Source organism: Hyperolius riggenbachi, chromosome 3 (assembly GCF_040937935.1).
Source record: "Hyperolius riggenbachi isolate aHypRig1 chromosome 3, aHypRig1.pri, whole genome shotgun sequence".
Taxonomy (NCBI): domain Eukaryota; kingdom Metazoa; phylum Chordata; class Amphibia; order Anura; family Hyperoliidae; genus Hyperolius; species Hyperolius riggenbachi.
The window spans coordinates 433,516,091-433,538,203 of record NC_090648.1 but is presented as its reverse complement, the minus strand read 5'-3'; the positions used below and the strand labels follow the sequence as shown (position 1 = coordinate 433,538,203).

At 42.6% G+C, this 22,113-nt stretch overlaps 1 protein-coding gene across 1 annotated transcript in view; it reads right to left on the bottom strand.

Annotated features, from left to right (window-relative positions):
* Positions 1–8,301: 8,301 nt before the first annotated feature.
* The window catches only part of LOC137562388 (embryonic protein UVS.2-like), a 60,936-nt gene continuing 47,124 nt past the window's right edge, over positions 8,302–22,113 (bottom strand). Inside the window, exons 7-10 of the mRNA XM_068273725.1 lie at positions 19,846–20,071; positions 19,111–19,265; positions 13,526–13,745; positions 8,302–8,357 (exon numbers count right to left, since the gene is read on the bottom strand). Of these exons, the coding sequence (XP_068129826.1) occupies positions 8,302–8,357; positions 13,526–13,745; positions 19,111–19,265; positions 19,846–20,071 (657 nt within the window). The remainder of the gene's footprint in view (positions 8,358–13,525; positions 13,746–19,110; positions 19,266–19,845; positions 20,072–22,113) is intronic.

Here is a 22,113-nt window from a genome sequence, read left to right as displayed (position 1 = left end):
TTATCTCTTAGAAATAACTAAATGTAATCTTTTCCACCTGGCAGAAGTTACCATTTAATCATGTAAATAACAAGCCGTATTAGTAATATTAATTATAAGACTATGAAACCGCCAGGTGGCATAATTTTCCTAAATATGGGACAATAGAAAAAACCTTTCAAAGTTGTTTACATTCTAAAGGACATTCCTAGTCAAAACATCCTTGTGGAACACATCTAATGTGTTTGAAAACTTTCACTGTAGAATCCAGCATTTAAATATATTATAAAGTATTAAATCATATTATATGCATTTATAGGGTTTAACAATAACTATTTCTTTCTTTAGAAGGACTGTATTGATTATTAATATTATATGTAATAACTGAGCAAATATACATTATATGATTGCTGCAGTAATGTGATTAGTGTCAGTAACCTTGACATTTAAAAGATGCTTGTAACATAAACAAAAATATTTTAGCTTCTGTAACTAAAATAATATTATGCGTTTCACTACCTGGAATATGCTGAGATGTCCCAGAGCAATATTTTAAAAAAAGTACCCCAACTTTACAGTTTACAATGAAATTTTGCATAGAACATTAAAACTTAAAACATACACATTTGACAGCTTTTCCTGCATAAATAAACCACTAGAATTCTGACTAGAGATGGACCGAATGGTTCACCAGCGAATGATTCCAGGCGAACTTTCGGTGGTTCGCGTTCGCCAGCGAAGGCGAACTTTTACGGAAGTTCGGTCCCCCCCTATAGTGTGCCATTAGGGTCACTTTGACCCTCTACATCACAGTCAGCAGGCACATTGTAGCCAATTAGGCTACACTCTCTCCTGGAGCCACTCCCCCCTAATAAAAGGCAGGCAGCCCCGGGCTTTATACGCACTCGTGTGCCTGCATTACTTAGTGAAGGGGCAGCTGCTGGCACACTCTCATAGGGAAAGATTAGTTAGGCTCTTGTAGGCTTGTTAGCTTGCTCCTGGATGATTGTTATTGCTAAAATAGCACCCCTCAACAGCTCTTTTGAGAGCTAATGTTCTCCTGATGTGTTTTTTTTTTGTGTTGCCCACTGACACTGCATTATACAGCCCTATCTGTTGCAGCTTGACCTTGGTAATTGCTATTACTGTGCCATCCAGGCCCTGCCTAACTATCTATACTGGGACACCTACCTATGCCTACCTAACTACTGGGGCACCTACTTACCTATACGGGGACACCTACCTATGCCTACCTACCTACCTACCTACCTATACTAGGGCACCTACCTATGCCTACCTACCTATACTGGGACACCTACCTATGCCTACCTATTTATACTGGGACTCCTACCTATGCCTAGCTAACTACTGGGGCACCTACCTATACTGCCTATCTACCTATACTGGGACACCTACCTATATCTACCTACCTATACTGGGGCACCTACCTATGCCTACCTACCTATACTGGGACTCCTACCTATGCCTAGCTAACTACTGGGGCACCTACCTATGCCTATCTACCTATACTGGGACACCTACCTATGCCTACCTACCTATACTGGGACACATACCTATGCCTACCTACCTATACTGGGACTCCTACCTATGCCTAGCTAACTACTGGGGCACCTACCTATGTCTACCTACCTATACTGGGACTCCTACCTATGCCTAGCTAACTACTGGGGCGCCTACCTATGCCTATCTACCTATACTGGGACACCTACCTATGCCTACCTACCTATACTTGGACACCTACCTATGCCTACCTACCTATACTGGGACTCCTACTTATGCCTAGCAAACTACTGGGGCACCTACCTATGCCTATCTACCTATATTGGGACACCTACCTATGCCTACCTACCTATACTGGGGCACCTACCTATGCCTATCTACATACAAGAAGATAATAAGGTAGTTGCTTCATTGTGGACAGACCAAATTTGATCAGCTGGATAGTCACTGTTGTTCTATCATTGAGCTACCACAGCCCGGCGACCATATGAGCTTGAACACCGCCACGGCCTGCACTCTCGCCATGGTGCGCACCAGTCCAGCATGGCCGTCACTACGCAAACAGCTGTTTGCGGTGCGTTACACAGTGAGTTTGGTGTGTCAGTGTGAAGCAGTACTCTAATTACACTCCCTGATTGATGTATACACATGCAAGATGTTTGAAAGCACTTTAGTCCAGCAATTTAGCATTCAATGTGATTTCTGCCCTTAAAACGCTGCTTTGCGTCAAATCCAGATTTTTCCCTGGGACTTTTGGCATCTATCCCACTCCACCATGGCCCCCTCCAGGTGTTAGACCCCTTGAAACATCTTTTCCATCACTTTTGTGGCCAGCATAAATGTTTCTAGTTTTCAAAGCTCGCATCCCCATTGAAGTCTGGTGCGGTTCGCGAAATTTTGCATGAACCGAACCTTATGCGGAAGTTCGCAAACCTAAAATCTGAGGTTCGGGCGATCTCTAGCTGTAAGTATTAGGCATAACGTCCACAAAATGTTTTCTCATACCTGTATGGTTGGGCTTCAGTTTAACACGCTTGCCTCATGTTAGTGTGTTTCACTTACACCTTTTCTGGGGCCATATATCCGTGGTGAGTATTGGACATGGGCACCATAAATATAAATGGCTGTCACCATAGGGTATGGTTTGCAAATTCTTGTGTACCCTCTTTATGTGGCTATTTAAAAGAAATATATGGGTTTTTGTAACACATAGTTATCTATGCCCTTTTTCTATATTTATTCTTATTTTTATCTTTTCATAGATCCTAACATTCAGCCAGATCCATCACTGTTTTATGATAAAATGAACATTTCCATCATAACTCTACCATCTATGTCCATGAAATCGTTTGGGACTGTCATTCCTTAGTTTGACCACCTGATGGCTCCAGAGTATCACTTGTGGAACAGTTTTTTGTTTCTTTCTAGTTTTTTTTATATATTGTCACATTGACGAATTTATAATTTTATTATTGCTGATATCAATCAATGTTTAATATAATGTTATACTTTTTGCAAATATGCATTTCCTTTTTAATTAAGAAAATCATGTGTATTTTTTTCTGTATTTCTAGCTTACCAGCGCATGCGTCCTCCTAGCATTGCCATTCTACCTTTTTGACCCTTTTGGTGCGCCGTTATCGTCGCACGGATCATTCTATACCAGTCATGCTCCCTAATGGTCGCATCCTGGTTACCCCTAGGAACGCAATTGCGGGTGCGCCGATAACGGCGCACGGCAACTTGCGTTATAGGCATGGCCATGCGTAATAGGTGTCACATGATTTCCCTAGCCTATAAGGACACACTCTGGCGTCCTCTCCTCAGTCTCCATCGATGCATCAGCGAGCTGCGAGCGCGTAAGGCATTTCCCTGAACCCCTGCTCTCACTATTTTGGTAAGCTTTAGCATTAGTGTTTTATTCTTCTTATCCTTTTGTATTTATGCACTTATTGAATCTATTTGCACTATTATACACAGTGTTGTGATACTGTTATACAGATAGCTGCAGCCATCCCAGGTTATATTTATTTGCACTGTAGTCACATTACATATCGTTTTTTTTCCCCCATACACGGCCATATGTGCTAACTTTTGGCTACATGATATGGCTTTGGCTGCATGATGATTGTTTGATGATTTTTTCATTGCACATACATTTATAGTTATGCCAACTGTCCAGGCTTTTTAGATTTGTTTCTTTTTTCACTTTCTTTGACCCAGTGCACTAGCACTATTTCCAGATATTTTCACTTTCATTTTTTATTTATTTTTTATTCACATTTTTTCTAAGAATATTTTTTTTTTCTCTCACACATTTCACACTTTTTTATGCAAATTGTTTTTCTGGACAGAACACTTGTCCTGTTTTTTTTTTTTTTTTTTTCTCTTTCCTCCTCCATATGCTGAAGCCTCTACCCTTGCATTCACAACTCATATATGACTGACTTAACAAGCAGGGGTTATGGTTATCCCCATTGCAGGGAATTTTATATGTTTTTAATAGGTTTTTTTTGTCAGTGTGTAGACATCAATAAAGGCTTTTCTAATTTTGCAAATATTTTGTTCAGCATATTTATTAATACCGAACTCTGGCCCTCCCTACTGTTTCATAATTAGTTTTACCATACTTGCTTGTTCTTTTATTTGGTTGGGAACTAACTGTCATTATAAGGCTTTTTAACCATGGCCTATTCAAGGCACTGTGTCTGAGTCTAAACAACTCTCCATATAATAGGGAGAATCCTCCTAATTCTGAAAAATGTTACAATTTTAGGTGTGGACAGATAACTGGCAAAACCACTGAATGTAAAGGTGCGTACACACATGCGACTCTAGTCGTTTGAAACGATCGTTCTCCGATCATTTCAAATGATGATCGTTTAAAAAAAATCTCCAACGATCATTAAAGCGGTTTAAAACTCTGACAACATTTTCAACAAAAATGTGTTTTCCTACTTTTTATAACCCACACAATTATCATATTTGCTTTTGAGCACAAGTATTAATATTCCTTTAGATATTATAATTTCCCAAAGTTCAGTTAATTTACTTTGAAAGCTGCTGGCGCATTTTATTCATGTTGTGAATGCAGCCGCCAGTGATTTCTGACCTGTGTTTCACCCCAGGACTCATCAGCTGAAGTCCTGTACAGCTAGAGAATGTTTACATAAATGTATCAAGTAAAGAATGTGTACACAAGATAAGATTATAAGCAGTTCAGATGTGGGTTCTCCCTGCAGAAGAAAGAGTCAGCTCTGTAATGTAACCCTTTGAATTCTGTTTTACTAAAAAAAAACAATTGTGTTAGTATATTATATGCTGTAAATAATCGTTTAGAGCAAAGAAGAAATTCTGGCTTAAATTCCGCTTTAAGTCAAACGATGGACGAGCTAGATCGTTAAAAACAAAAGATCTGCCTTGGCGGATTTTTTTAAATGACGATCTTTAGCAAAAGTAGTACATCGTTCGAAAACAGTCGTTCGTACTAGGCTTGACATGCACATTTCGTTATATCTCCATAGAACTTTTCATTTCAATGCGCAAGCGCAACACGTGGTTTTCGTTATTTAACGTTTGTTCTATGAATGTGTCCTGTGACACGTTAATTGCTCCATGATTATACCATAATTGAAATTTTAATGGACACTTAAACAGGACAGATTGGTTTTTTTTTAGTGTTTTCAAGCTGTATTATCTAAATGCTATACCTACAGTATGAGTTCTCGTAGTGTAATGTCATATACGTAACATTCGTTTTATAGTGTAACGTACATTTTGAACCGTTCGTTACGTGCAGGCGGAACTTCCTATGATGTCACTTCCCGGAACAGTATGTGACATCTTCACTGTACAGAAGATATAATAATGGCTAGACGTGAGCCCGTCGCAGAAAACACGCATTTTCCTGTATTCTAATGTGACGTTGTTCCGGATCGTTCGTTAACAAACGATCAGATTCTTACACACTTTTAAAAACTACTTTTGCTTAAGTCGTTCTTTCATCAATTAAAAGATTGTTCGTCGTTCACAACGAACGATCGTTCTCTTATGTGTGTACGTAGCTTAAGTGTTGAGACAAATACACATATGGTGGTCCAGAGAAATAAACACATAAGTGCGTTCACACATACAACTTCCATATTGTGAAAGCTTCAAGCTTTCTTATTAGACAAATGTATTTTTGACAATATGTATTAAGTACTTTGATATTATGTATTTCCACTTTTGGGGAATTGACAGCGGTTTTTATTTTGTTTTGTTTTTCTTGTCTTCACTGCTCTCTGCCGATGGCCAGGAAACCATGTAACAGCAAGGCTTAAAATACTCAAGATAGGCAAATAGCTAACCTGTGTATCTAGCCAATATAGCCAATATAGGAAGCACCTGAATCTTGGCATAACATTCTTTGCATTTTTTTTCATTTCTTGTAAAATGTGACTTATTGTAAGTGATGTCCTATATATGTACAGCGGATGTTTACGTAATGATACTACGCCTCTGCAAAAGTCTGTATCTTGAAAAAGGCCTGCAGCATATTCATTAAATTAGACTGTTCAAGCATGTTGCATGTGTCTTGTTATTTCATCTGAACAGGTTCATTCTGGTACCAGACAAAGGTCTGAACCATCTAACTAGGCCTTGGGTGGTCTTACAAGCATCCACTTTCAGGCACGGCCATATCACACACACTACACCGTCCACAGCTAAGCATTCCTGATGGTATATTGCTACCTAACCATGTGGTCTGTTTTTCAGGTATACAGTATATTGGGAATGGACCATTATATTATGCTTTATAGATTATGTTTTAATTTTTATATATACAAGAATTTGTGGCTTAGTCTAACAGAAACCAATGTATACTTTCTTACTGTAAGGCAATTTTTTCTGTGGGTGTTGTTGACCTGAGGAAGGGGGTAACGCCCACGAAAAGCCAGTGAAATGCACTGCCATACCCTTTTTTTGTGAAATAAAATTTTTGAATTGCTGCAAAATCGCATTGGCTATTGTTCTCCAGGAGAGGCACGCTAACCACTACCTCTCCTTCTTAAATTGTACCTGAGGTGACATGTGACATGATGAGATAAACAGGTGTATGCAAGGGCAAAACATTAATAACGAAGCAGTTTTACTTGTTTTATTTTGCTGCCTGAAAGAGGGCATGGAAGTGACTGCTTCTGTCTTGTCGGTACCTTGTCAGGAATATAGTAATCACTGAAAAACAAATTACAGCCATAAAAGTTTTCATGGCAGAAATCAACTTCTGAGTTCAGGGAGGGATAAAAAAAGGTCAAAAGTTCATGTATTTTCACTCAGGGACACTTAATAGGCTGCCACTGAGCAACAAAACATTTAATCTGCTTTGTAAATGTTTACATATAAAATAAAACCATGGGATATCTAAAAGTCATTTTGAGAAGTAGGAAGATACATACAATTATTTATCTCATCAGTTTATTTTCCCCTAGGGATCACCTTAAACTGATTTTTAACTGTTTTGTATTATATTTTTGGTGCACCTCCACCTACCTTCTACACCTGTGTTAGAGGTGAGTTGTTTTAGCTTAATCCTTCCTACAAACAAGGAGCATGACCGGTGAGGATCCTCCCAAAGCCGAGCAGTGGCAGGAATTCCTCCACAACCCTTATCGGTGGTTGTACTTCCCTTGCAACCAGAAAAGTGTGAGTAATCCTCAAATAATTCCCATATACTTTGATATATTGTACTATTGGCTCCTGTGTATTTTTCCTTTTTGTGTTTTTCTGGGCCTTGGATTTTCTTGGTCCTCACTTCTCCTAGTATTCCTATAGTTTATTCATTTTGCCAAGTAATATAATGCACCTTTCAGACATCCACAGTCAGATACCGTTTTATAGGTTTTAGAACAAGTGAGGATTTAATCCTCTTAATTTTGCATGACTACATAGAGACTACACAGAGAGCGGATTGTAAGATATTTTTGTACAGTGCTCTTTTAACCAGTTTTGGTGGCTGTGCAGCTCTGACAGGATGTAGATTCCAACTTCTCACCGCCGCGCACTCACACCATCTGCGCCACTATTCCGTCACTGCACCCGCTCCCTCTGCTGTCTCAGCTACATTGGCTCCTGACCTCGTGATTACTTTGAGCCAATCACAGTAATAACAGGCCACAAGTGGACCTGAACTCTTGCTCAGGACAGAAGGAAGACTTAGAGAATTGCACTTATGTATTTAGAGAGTTTAGCCTATGTAATTCCCCCTCATTTGAGACTAATCACAACTGCATTTTGATCTCTCAGCTGTGCCGGCTCAGGAATCTCCTCTACCATGATAGAGCTGCTAATTTGTACTCACAGCATGTTAACTCTATGGGCTTGTTTAACAAAGCGGTGCTAACCTACTTAGCACGTCTAAAGACTTTAGACGTGCTAACCAGGGTGCTAAGTAGGTTAGCACCAGATTTCTCAATCAGATCGCGCACAAAGTTTTGTGTGCAAAGTTTTGCGCACGCAAAGTCCTATGCGCTCGCTAAGTCCCATCGGCTTTAATGGGCACTTTGCGCGGCGCACCCTAAAAGTTTTACGCGCGAAAAGCTTGTTTAGACGTGCTAGGGGGGTTTTCACAGGCGTGCTAACAGTTAGCACCACTTTGTGAATCAAGCCCTATGTCTGCTTCCTTGAAAGCAAGAAGTAGTCACACTGCAAATTTATTGCAGGATTTGTATCAGCTGTAACAAAGAAATGTTTTTCTGTAAAGGTTATTATGCTGTTGCTTATCTATTAGAACAGAGAGGATATTTTGAGTTCAGGTCAGCTTTAAGGGGCCAGAACAATCCTCTCCCGAAAGGGTTTATAGTGGAAGTCGTACAATACTACAAGAAACAAACGAACAAAATACTCAGAAATGAAGCAATATCTTTTTTTATTTGCTGTTTACACCCATATAAGAGGAAAAATCCCAATAAAGACCTCAATCTATTCTAAGCAGGCTTGCTCAAATCCGATCCGGGAGACATCCGGATAGTAGCTATTCGGATATCTCCCAGTAAAGCTGTGCGGGGGGGAGGTCAAGCTCACCTGGCTGATGTCTTCTTAGGTATTTCCCTCAGCGCCTCCCACGATACGCTCCACACGGCGGTCACGTGAGTACAAACACTACCTCCTTCCAGGTTGAAGGAGGAAGTGTTTGTAATCATGTGACGCACGTGGACCACATCGTGGGAGGTGCCGAGGGACATACCTAAGAAGAAGTCAGACAGGTAAGCTTGACCCCCCCATCCCCCCCGTCCCGTCCCCCCCCCCTTCCCTGTACAGCTTTACTGGGAGATATCCGGATAGCTACTATCCATATGTCTCCCAGATCGGATTTGAGCAAGCCTGACTCTAAGAAAGTCAGAGTAGAAACATCAGTGATAATAAGAGAACAATAACAGGAGTATAAGGCTCGGTTCACATTGAGCCGGCATCCGCTCCTGCGCTGCGTTCTGCGAATCGGAGCAGAGCGGTGGGATCGTGCAGGTCGGGAACGTCCGCTCCGATGAGCGGAACACAGGAAGCGGAACGTAGCAATGTGAACTTTCCCACTTTCCCATTGGGAAAGCATTGTTTCCGCTGCTGCATTTAGCTCATCGGAGCCGAACGTAAGCTATTTAAGGCTCAATGTGAACCGAGCCTAATGGAGACAGACAGCACAGAACAAGCACAAGGCCTGATGTTATTTGGGGATAATTGGTGATTAATATGTAAATTGATAAGAAAATCCTAATCCTTTCACACCATAAACCTCAGAGGATAAAGCAGTCAGGGCTGGATAGTAACATATTGCAGAAGGATCTGCAAGATGGTCGATGAATTAGTGGTAAAGCTGAACTTTGGTAAGTGAGAACTAAATTGCATGTCCCAATTCTGTGGTGGGTCTGCCAATCCCATTCATTGTATCTTTCCAGCAGTCAGTTTTTCCTTCATTAAACTGTGAATAAAGAAAAAACAAACGAGTTAGAAGACATTCATTTATTTTTTCTATAAGATCTATTTTCCCTGTGCCTGGCTATTTTCAAGGCGATCACGAAATACCACACTGGAAAAAAACACACAAATTCCAGCCCTGCCCTGCTTACTTTGTTTACACACCTACACTAATGGAGTGATTGTGTCAGCTGACTCTGCCACACTTCCTGCCACTTCCTGCTGGAAACACTGTGGTATGGCTGTGTTTTATACCACAATAAAGACAAAGTAAGAAAGATGAAATAATGATTGTCTTTATACCTTGTAATGTGTAGAACTGACAGGATTAATTATTTGTTATTCTTGTTAACAGATGTGGTATGTTATTTTGAACCAAGATCATTTTTAACTCCCAGGGCAGCTCAATAGCAAATTGAAAATGCATGCTAAAAATGTGGCTTATTATTCTTCTTCTTCTACTTCTTCCTTCCACCATCTGTCACCATCTGAAAATTTTGCTAGATCGCCGTCGCGTTGGGAGCGCGTCGTTAGCGGCATTCGATTCAGTGACAACCGACGCAGCAATAATCTCACCTGTTTTGCCGGCGTGAGTCCCCAGGTCCCTGCAGTCCCTTTCTCCAGCTGGTCTTCTTCTGCATATCCTCTTCACTTTCTGTCCCGTCCAGTAACCAGCGGAAGTTCAAACACTAGAGGGCAGTCTACTGTTTGAATGTCCCCTTTTCACAGAACGGGACAGGAAGTGAAGAGGAGATGAAGGCCAGCCGGAGAAAAGGACTGCAGGGACCTGGGGACTCGCCCTGGCAGAACAGGTAATGTATTTCTGCTGGCAGGGGGAGCAGGAGTGACCTGAGACAGGCGGCAGCTCCACAGATTATGAATCAATTTCATGCTGAAATCGATTAAAAATCTGTGTGCAGTGTATGGGAAGTCATTAGATCCCTCTCTGATCAGATTCCATCAGAGAGGGATCTATCTGTTGGTCAATCTGGTGGCAATCAACTAGTGTATGGCTGCCTTTAGAGTTATGTTTCAGTCCAGCTGCACTCTGACTGCAGAGAAACTGTAATGTACAGCTCTGATTCCCAACCCTAGGTGGCCCCACACCATACAATTAAAACATCGAATTTTTTACCGATTCGATAATTTTGAACAGTTGTCAAGAAAAATCGAGAGCTTTTCTTTGTTTTCGATCGATAAATCTGGTCAATTTTTTTTTTAATTTTTGAAGATTGGACATGTTGCAAAGTTTAGACCAACTTTATCAAGAATTGTATGGTCTGTGATGGATTGTCAATTTTTTCTGAGCTTTCAATTATTTTATAAATTATTGGGGAAAAATTGAACACATGTGTGTGGTACATTGGTCAAATGTTTTAATTGTTACAATCAGTCAGAAAAATCAATTGCTATTCTTGAATTGAACAAATATTTAAAAAAGTGTATGGTGTGTGGCCACCCTTAAAGAGACACTGAAGCAAAAAAAAAAATTATGATATTATGATTTGTATGTGTAGTACAGCTAAGAAATAAAACATTAAGATCAGATACATCAGTGTAATTGTATCCAGTACAGGAAGAGTTGAGAAACTCCAGTTGTTATCTCTATGCAAACAAGCCATTAACCTTCTTGCCGGTTTTCCCGACCTGAGCTCGGGGTAGAAAAAACAAGCTATTAGCGGGGATCCCGAGCTCAGGTCGGGGTATGCATTGCAGAGCTTTACTTGAAGTTGTGGAGTCCCGCGCGCGATCTCGCTGCGCAGCGGGACTCCAGCCTCTCTCCCCGGCAGTGTGGGTTCTTTCCCTGGCCGCCGGGATCCCCCATGTCCCCGCTATTCTTCCGGGGACCCGGCAGCCAGTTGGAGCAGCGGAGCCGTGGTGGCAGCAGAGCAGTGGTGGCAGCGTGACGTCATCGGGGGCGGGGCTAATATTGAAAACGAACTTCTCTATATTAGAGAAATATAGAGAAGTTCGTTTATATGTATATTAGCGCCATCTTGTGGGCAAAGAGAAAACTGCAGCACAGGAGCCCAGGAAGGTACATTTTTTTTTTTATTTTGCTGCAGATCTCCCTGCCAGAATGATTTTTTTCAGGTTTTAGGGTCTGAAAGAGTGAAAAAAAATTGCACCGCTTTTGGACCCTAAAATCTGGAAAGAATCAGACCGCCAAGGAGGTTAAGCTCTCCGACTAAGTTAAGGGGCCCATACACTCAGCCGATTTTCTGGCCGACCGATCGATCCCGATCGATCGATCGATTGCAAATCGGTTGGCCAATCGACCGATCGATGGCCGATTTCGATCGATTTCGATGAATTTCCATCGAACTGGCTGGGTGGAAAATTTAGGTCGATCTGATGAGATTGCTTATCAGTTTGCATTGGCCTTAAAGAGACTCTGTAACAACAAAAACCTCCCCTGGGGGGTACTCACCTCGGGTGGGGGAAGCCTCCGGATCCTAATGAGGCTTCCCACGCCGTCCTCTGTCCCACGGGGGTCTCGCCGCAGCCCTCCGAACAGCCGGCGACTGTGCCGACTGTCAGTTCAATATTTACCTTTGCTGGCTCCAGCGGGGGCGCTGTGGCGACTTTCGGCACGGAAATAGACGGAAATACCCGATCTCCGTCGGGTCCGCTCTACTGCCCAGGCGCCGGAAACTTGCGCCTGCGCAGTAGAGCAGACCCGACGGCGATCGGGTATTTCCGCCTACTTCGGCGCCGAGAGGCATCAGAGCGCCTGCGCAGGAGCCAGGAAGGTAAATATTGCGTCACGGCTGTACGGAGGGCTACAGCGAGACCCCTGAGGGACGCAGGACGGCGTGGGAAGCCTCATTAGGATCCTGAGGCTTCCCCCACCCGAGGTGAGTACCCCCCAGGGGCCGTTTTGTCGTTACAGTTCCTCTTTAATGGAAATCTGATGGCAAAAAAATGCCATCAGATCGAATTTCAATAGATTTCAAACTGAAATCTATTGGAATTCTATCCTGGTAAAAAATGTTCTAAAAACGCATCAGATAGATCATCAGATGCATTTCTTATCTATCTGCTGCCAATCTGACGAGTGTATGGGCACCTTTAGTCCTGGAGAGGGCTGTTATCTGACTTTTATTATCTCAACTGTTCCTGGACTATTTACTTTTCCTCTGCTAGAGGAGATATTATTACTTCACAGACTGCTCTGAAAGAATCATTTTGAATGCTGAGTGTTGTGTAATCTGCACATATTATAGAATGATGCAATGTTAGAAAAAACACTATATACCTGAAAATAAAAGTATGAGAATATTTTCTTTGCTGCTAATCATCTAGTAATTATTCATAGTACACAACCAATTCATTATATCATATTTTTTTTTCGCTTCAGTGTCTCTTTAAGTGTTTAAGGAAACTGACTGAATATACCACACACCATTCAATTTTCATAAAAATTTTCAGAAAAATCCAACAATCTCGATAGACTTTTATCGAATAAAAATGGGAAATCCGATCGGATATCTTGCTCAGAAAAAAAAAAAAAAAGCTTTTGATTTCTCTAAAAATCGTTTTTATCGAATTTCTGTAAAATCGGATCATTTTATTGTATCATGTGTGGCCACCTTTAAGCTCTGTTCCCATTAGAGAGGAGAAAGGACATTTTTGCGGTCATCGCTTTGGACGGTGGTCGGACGCAGGGCGGGTGCAAAATGGATGGAGCGCATTCGCTTAGCATGTCGATTTTGCATCCGTGGAAGTGACAACACAGCCTGACAAGGAAAGAAAAGAAAGAAAGAATATAACAAAGTTCTAAGTAGGGAAGAGAATTGGGAAGTTAAATTATCAGAAAATTAAGTTGCAAAAACTATACTTGCATGTGTCATAGCATTTTTTTTATCTATCTTAACAAGGGTGGCAATTCACTTGGCAGCAAATCATATTATTCAGCCTTACCTCCAGATCACAATAGGATCACTTCACTAAAGAGACCAGAGCCGTGCCATTGAAACGGCATATCATTGTTATATATTGCACTTTATCTGGGGGGACCTGATAATTCCCACCATAGCTCAGCTACACATAAAGGTGAGTTGGTTTTACTTACTGAAGGAGTAGGAAGCATTCCAGCCTTTGTTTGTTATCGTGAAGTCAGTGGTCATCTGGATCACCATGACGTTGGCAGCAGAAATAACTGGAACTGTGAAAAGTCGTGAGCCGCAGACTTTACCAGTCCATTTGTTATTATCATAAACTATGAACCTTACACTGTCATATATGCAGGATGGGGACGGCTCAAGATAGAAGTCTAAAACCTTCAGTGAAACCTGTAAAGACAATTGGTCATAACTGTTATTCGCTGGGAAAATACCAGGAAAGAATCCTGTTTAAAATGACTCAGGTCCCAAAAATGCATATTGACAGGTATCAATGACCGTTTCCAGCATTGACAAAAGTGATGAAAATAATGCTTTTGCTAAATGAATATCATGTAATATCATGTATTAATATGCAAATAAATAATCACTTCTTTTTTTTAGAATGTTTATCTCAAATATGGCCTACGTGGAGTCCCAAGGACACAATATGCTATTATTATGATTTATTTATTCTGTTTATAAAGCACCAACATATTGGGCAGCGCTGTACAATAAATGGGGTCACAGACAATGATAATAGGGGTGACAGATGGCACAAGGTCATACAAGGATACAATGTACCAGAGCATGCAATGGAGTGATTACCACGTAATACAAGTCAGCTAGTGGGAAGGGTGCACAATGAAATTAAGTGGTGGTGCAATGTGATAAAATGATCTCTTCTTCCTGATTTCCACAAGAGAGATAATCAATGATTCCTTCAGTTGGGGTGCTTTAGCATAGTAGATGGCCATGTTACAGCGCAATAGGATAATACTCACCTTTTATCGTATATACTGCAGATCAGCTCCAAGACTGCCAATAGAAGAGGCTAATTGTAAATTCAACAGATAAACGTTGGATAGCAGTGGTATTTAGGGAGCCTAAGCCCTCCCAGACAACCTTTACACAAAGCCCAATGTACATTTAGAGGAGGTCTGTATATTTATAGTGCTATTTGATTTGGGGGCAGGGAGAAGCCATAGATAATAGTGTCAGAGAAATGCAGTTACTGGTACAGTTATATGTTGGCTCTGAGATGCTGTTTCCTTGTTCACTAAGCACAATCTAATGTTAGTCACTCATCTCCAGCCATTTCTGTTTCAGAGAATACTCATTTCCAATTCCCTCATACAGGGGTGTATATATAATTTGCCTTCCATAATCTTCCAGCCAGGCCCTTCCGCTGGAAAAACCCTGCTGCCACCATTGCCTCCCCATGTCACAGTATTGGGTAGCTTCAGCCACCACGATCAGACAGAGCAGCAGCAGTAGAAGAGTGTTAATCTTTCCCTGCTTCCAGCGGCAGGACAGGTCTTCCTCACTCCTCCTCGGTGCATCTTTGCACCATGCAGCCTATCTCCCTGGGCTTCTGTCTCTGCATCAGATCAATAAACAACAAAACAGCAATCATACATGATCTAATAGAGTCTTCTGATCTGGCCTGCCTGACTGAAACCTGGCTTTCTGTACCTGTTGGCCCCACCCTGGAGGCAGCTGTGCCAACAAACTATTCCGTGATATACTGCAACAGGAAAGAACGCAGGGGAGGAGGGGTTGCACTTTGCTTTAGATCAGCTTTGAAAATCAGACTACTTACTGTAGGTCCTACCAACTCGTTTGAATGCTTGGGGGTGCAACTTTCAGCTGAGGAAAACATTAACATATTGCTGATCTACCGCCCACCAGAAAAATACTCAGACTTCCTTGAGGAACTTGTAGACCTCCTATGCAACCTAACACTGGAACACCCCAGATGGATTGTTCTTGGAGATTTCAATACATGGGTGGACGACTCCTCCTCACAATTTGGAAAAGAGCTACCTCGTGCCTTACATGAACTGGGCTTCCTCCAATCAATCAGCTCTGCTACTCACAGGAAAGGTCACACTCTGGACCTTATATTCCATACTGGGCTGTCAATAGCCAATGTGGAAATTAATCCTGTTGCCTGGTCAGACCATCACACTATCCACTTCTCCCTCTCAATACCAGCCGCCAAACACCAGGTCAAGAATCAAATAAAATATCGCCGCTTAAAAGGGCTAACACCTCAACATATCCGAGATAACCTTAGCTTTGATGAATTGACTGACTCCAGCTTGGACCCTGATACTCTGGTGTTTAAATACAACAAATGTGTGTCCTCCACCTTTGAGACCATTGCTCCTCTGCGCACCAAATATCTTACTCCACACCATCATGCACAGTGGTTTGATAACGCTATAAAAGAGCTGAAAAGACAAGGCCGAAAACTTGAGAGGCTGTGGCGCAAATCTCAGTCCCCAGAAGACAAACATGCCTTAATCTTCCACTTGAAGAGCTACCAAAAGGTAATCACGGGAAAAAAATCATCCTTTCTATCACAAGAGATTGCAAATGCAGTTAACAAACCAGCCCAACTGTTCCGCACAGTGGAAAAACTCTGCAACCCAGCATGTCAAAAACTTAATATCGAGTCTTCAAAGGACCTCTGTGACCAATTTGCCCATTTCTTCACAGACAAAGTCTCCGCTATAAGGTCCGCCATCCAACTTACAGCATCTGAGCCTAATATAGCGCCGAAGATCATTAGCAGAGACAACGTAACACCTTGGTCAAACTTCAAAGAAATTGATGAAGAAGTCACATCAAGCATCCTCCTTCACGTCCGCCTAACTACCTGTGACCTGGATCCTGGCCCAACACAGTTCATGTTGAACTGCCCCGACCTGTTCGTACCGGTATTCCTCAAAATTGTTAACTGTTCCTTACAATCAGGGATATTTCCTGCTTTACTGAAGGAAGCAATCATCAGGCCTCTCCTCAAAAAGACCTCCCTGGACCCAGATGCAATGACCAGCTACAGACCTGTCTCTAACCTCCCCTTTCTGGGAAAGCTAATTGAAAAGCTGTATACCTCCAGCTAGAAGCCAGAATCCTACAAAATAACAGTTATGACCCATTCCAGTCTGGCTTCAGGAAACACCACAGCACTGAAACTGCCCTCATCCAAATATGCAACCACCTGCTCATGGCAAGAGACAGAGGAGAGTGCTCGATCCTCATACTGCTAGACCTTTCTGCAGCCTTTGACACAGTTGACCATGACATCTTGATAAACAGGCTACAGGAATACTGCGGCATTGATGGCATAGTACTTCAGTGGTTCCAATCCTTCTTGAGTGGCAGAACCCACAAAGTGTCTATGGGGCCCTTCCTGTCCACCCCTGTAACACTTAAGTATGGGGTGCCCCAGGGCTCAATCCTCTCTCCCCTGCTTTTCACGATTTACATGCTACCGTTGGGAAAACTAATCCAAAAACATGGCCTGACATACCACTGCTATGCAGACGACACCCAACTATATCTTTCCTTCAAGCCTGGTGTGACAGACCCAACTCTAACTATAAACGCCTGCTTACGTGAACTACAGCAATGGATGAATGACAACTGGCTGAAACTAAATGCAGACAAAACTGAAGTCCTTCTGATTGGAGGGCAGAGCATGATAACAAAACAACTTAACTTGCAGTCTTCACCACTGGGAATAGGAGGCACGGATCTACGCAGCTCTGATCATGTGCGTAGCCTGGGAGTTCTAATTGATGGGGATTTAAACTTCAGAACTCAAATCTCTGCTGTGGTGAAATCATCCTATTTTCACCTGAAGAACATTGCAAAAATCAAGCACCTCATACCCCCAGAAGATCTGCCAACCTTAGTCCACGCCTTCATCACATCCCGACTGGACTACTGTAATGCTCTCTACACTGGCCTTCCAAAAAAGGCCTTGTACCGCCTACAGCTGATACAGAATACTGCTGCCAGACTGCTAACCAACCAACCCCGTCACTGCCACATAACGCCAGTCCTGCATTCCCTTCACTGGCTACCTATAGAATGGAGGGTCCTATTCAAGATCGGCCTACTGACATTTAAATCCCTGAATAATCTGGGCCCTGGATACATGAAAGATATGTTACAGCTGCGAAGCAATCCCCGCATTCTCAGATCCACAGGTTCTAATAATCTAGTCATACCCAGAGTCCACTTAGAAACTTTTGGTCCCAGAGCCTTCTGTCATGCTGCCCCTACGTTTTGGAACTCCTTACCTCAACAGATCAGGACAGCCCCATCCCTGGACGTGTTTAAATCCAGACTGAAAACCCACCTGTTCAGTCTGGCATTTGCAGAAATATAACTTTTGTTGTGTGAATACTTCATCCTACTAATTACTGAATCTGAGAGAGCCTAAGCGCTTTGAGTCCTATGGGAGAAAAGCGCTATAGAAATGTTATTGTATTATTATTATTGTATTGCATGTCATGTGAAAGGCATCTGGAGCTGCAAGCTGAGGTTTTGGCGCTACAAGCAGGCTATACAGCACAGGGCTACACTAAATAGAGGTATAAGGCCCTGTCTTGCTTGTAAAGTATGAAGCGCAGCTGCTGCTGCTCTGCATATAACCACAACAGCGGGCCTCACTAGCCCCTGGGCACCCCCAACAATGGCAGGATTGTAGGGGTATTATTACACCCCTGCCCTCATAGATGAATCTTGTTCTCAGGATCTAACCTAATCTCTCCCTCCCCCTACATCTATACCATTTCCGACATCTCCTCTTCACCCCGACCTCCCGCAACATAAATCCTAACCTGTCCTCTAACCTATACTGTATGTATCCAGGTTGCTTGAACCCTAACTTTTATTACTTTGCCAAGTTACAAACCTTCCCCTGCCCAATACCCTAACCCTAACACTACTAATCTCAGCACCTATTCCTAAACTCTGACTCTAGCCAATTCTCAACTTCTGTCATTCAAAATGCTAAATTGAAGCACCATGGATAAAAAATAATGCCCTGAACGGAGAAAAAGGGCCATTTATCACAAAAAAAATTTAAGCTAGAAAGCAGTGATATAAGGAACACCAGGAGGCAGGTTGGCAAAGCGGTACGCCTACCCCACTCCGCTCTCATTTTTCCACCTACAGCACTACCAAACTGCCATGCTACATCCCACAAGGCCCTCCCCCAGGTGTTCCCCACCCACCTACTAGCTAAAATGTATTCATTTACCTTATTAGGACTGTGTTGTTAGGACTATGACAATTGTATCTTTCAATATCAGCAGAAGAAAGATGTTACTGGTATCTGGGTAACATTCCCTTCCAGGGGGGATTTTGGACAGCTGGGATCTCCTCCACAAAAGGCATCATGGTCTTAGCTGGCAGCTCCTACATGCTTTCTAAAAATATAGTGATTTTGAGGGAAAGGTCTGGACAGATAGGGGCCCTGTAGGGTTGGAAGGAGATAAAAAATTAATGGCGTTCAGCTTTAATTTATGGCAAATGAGGATCAAAATACAGAATTACTCTTTCCTTTTTAGTTATGAGTAGGTTAGAAACTTTTTCAGATTTCCTATTGCTCTGTGTGTCCCTGACAGGGAAATCTCTGTTCTTTATCATTAGGATGACAACCCATCGCCATGCAAAATGCCTAATCACCAGCAGACAGCATTAAAAAAAATCCCTTCATCCCTGTTCCAAGAGTTTTCCACACTGACAAGGTCACTTCCATGTCTAAACAGGAGGCGTTTATGTTTACCCTCATTCCCGGAGGCGCAGTGATGGTGAAGTTGCAGGCCTTCATGTTTGCGGGGTAGCTGTTAGGATACCCAGGAGAAGCAATGATTCCAGTAGGGTAGAAATAATTTGCTCCACATGGAACTGTTAGGAAAATAACACAGCAGTGTCAGTATAATATGTAAACACTACAAAATTAAAGGTTTAAATTATGAATTACAATCCTGCTCAAGAAGAAATTCAGCAGGGAAACCTCCAGTGTGTTATGGGAAGTCACTGTCTCTTCTCTTAGACATTTCTACTGTGATTGCCAGAGAACAGGGGGTGTAGACTCCGGCTATATTAAATGACATCAACGTATCCAATTTCAACCCCTGCGCATTATGGAATCAGCCAGTTCTGCCCTTTAGTGATGGAAGATGGAAATTGTGCTCTTTGACCTCCTCCACCAACCAGCAAACATGCTGACATGAAGACTGGAGATGACCTTGCTGCGCGCCTGCCTCTGCCTTGTTACCCTCACCCTCCACTTCAAGAGCGCATCCTTATCTTAATATTTATACCATCTCAGTGTCTGAGCATATAATCCTTTTTGCCTGACATAAGCCAACAACCCACCCAAAACACAACCAACAATATTTGTGGCCCAAATCAACCAAGACATCAGAATTGGGTTAGTTAATTAAGAAAAAAGGTACAAAAATATATGTATATAGTCCCTTACCTGAATTGTATGTGGCCTTAAAGCCGACATCGGTAGAGTCACTGTCCGTAACAAACTCAACTAGCATCTGATTGGTAGAGGCAATGATTTGGGGAAGTGGACTGCTGCCGCACACATTATCCAGCAGCACAGGGTAAGACTTGGTGGGGCCATCATAGATCTTTATATAGTCAGTTGTACAGCCAGGAGAGGACTGCAGATTAAATGCAACAAAATTCAGGGAAACCTGAAAGACATAGAAAACAACTTTTAAAATTGTTATAGCTACTTGTGAAAACTCTTCTGTATTCTTCTGTAAGACACTCCACACACATAGCACTATAGTGTGACAAAGACTTGATTCTAACAGGAATTAAGCCTGGTTAAAATCCTCGTTTTCAGATTTAATTTGTGAAAAAGATCACCATAAATAAAGACTAACAAAATTTGAAAACACGGTGCACAAAATAGGACATATGATTAGCAGAATAAGATTTGTCCCGGGTGGCTGAGGAAGCAGAGAATGGCTGTAAAGACAAATGGCCCATACTCACGGGCTACTTTTCTGGCCTGTCGCTAGCACACGGGAGCGTGTGCGCGACAGGCCGGCGATAGCTCGTCGGCAGGTCCCTCCGCATACACACGGCGGAGGGACCTGGCAACTGATGCGGCGGAAGCTGTCGCCGACGTTCCTCCCCCCGCCGAAAGCTCAGGGTATTCCCTGCTGGTTGCTGTCGCTAGTCCGCATACACACGCGGACAAGTGACAGTTGCGGCGAAGTTGCCAATCGCCTGGCGACAGCAGCGATGAGCGACGGCTCGGGGTGCGCGCCCGTGTTGCACCGTGCTGCGCCTCATACTCACGGGCGACCTGTCAGTGCAACACACGCGTGCCACGTGGTGGCGACAATTGTAGCCTGTGAGTATGGGCCATAAGATGAAGTGAAGCTCATATTGGTTATGCAGGCAAAGAAGGAGTAGAGTTCTGTCTGGCTGTGGTCAGAGAAGGGATTACGTTCTAAGTGATTGTGTCCAGGGATGTCAAAATGGTCCTTCGAGGGCCAAGGTCCTCAAACGTTTTTTACACAACTCAAATTAATTAATGGGTCTGAATCAGGAAAGGTGTGGTCTATCATGTACAACACATTCCTCTATTTCTCAGTCCATCCTAAACACTGGCATGGATCTGGCCCTCCAGGCCTGGAGTTCGACACCTGAGGTTTAGGCAAAGAAGATGTAAGGTTCTAGGTGCCTATGCAGACATAGAAGAGGTACAGTTCTGGCAAGCTGTGAGGACAGAGAAGGGGCAAAGTTCTGCGAAGCAGTTAATTATAGCGCTAATAAATTTGGGCGCGGGTATCTTTTCAATATTAAATATTGATTTTGTAATTTTTCGTTCAACTTTACACAAGTTTTGGTGCTGTTACGAAATATCGAAATTTTACCAAAAACGATAAAGTACGATCGATAATAAATAGAGGTTTGTGAAACTAAATCTACAGTATACTTTGATTGTCTGATACTGTGTATGTTTATTACGATATTTTATGAATATATCGACATATGTGGATTAGATCGATATATGTGAAATTATGATAAAAAAAATACGTGTAATGTTGTAATTACGATAATAGGTCATTATATGTAATGTCACGAATATATCGATATATGTAGAATATATCAATATATGTAACATTACGATAAAAAAAATATGTGTAATGATTCAATTACGATAATAGGTCATTATATTTAATGATTTATTTATGATAATATGTGTTATTACGATATTATCCTTTCTATGTATAAAAGGGTGTTTATGCAGGGGAAGTGGTTAAGGGTAGGCACCACCAGGGGGGCTGTTAGGGTTAGGCACAACCAGGGGGGTGTTTAGGGTTAGGCACAACCAGGGGGGTGTTTAGGGTTAGGCACCACCAGGGGGGTGGTTAGGGTTAGGCACCACCAGGGGGGTGGTTAGGGTTAGGCACCCCCAGAGGAGTTTTAGGGTTAGGCACCACCAGGGGAGTGGTTAGGGTTAGGCACCACCAGGGGAGTTTTAGGGTTAGGCACCACCAGGGGGGTGGTTAGAGTTAGACACCACCAGGGGAGTTTTAGGGCCCGTTCACACCTGAGCGGGAATCGCGCGATTCCCGCTTACGGCAAACCGCTAGCAGTTCTGCAAGAACCGCTACACAATGTAGCGAGTAGCAGTGTTCTCACTGCCGCAGTTGCGGTTAGCGATAACCACAACCGCGCTGCATGCAGCGGTTTGCCGGCGACGAGCGTTCCGCGA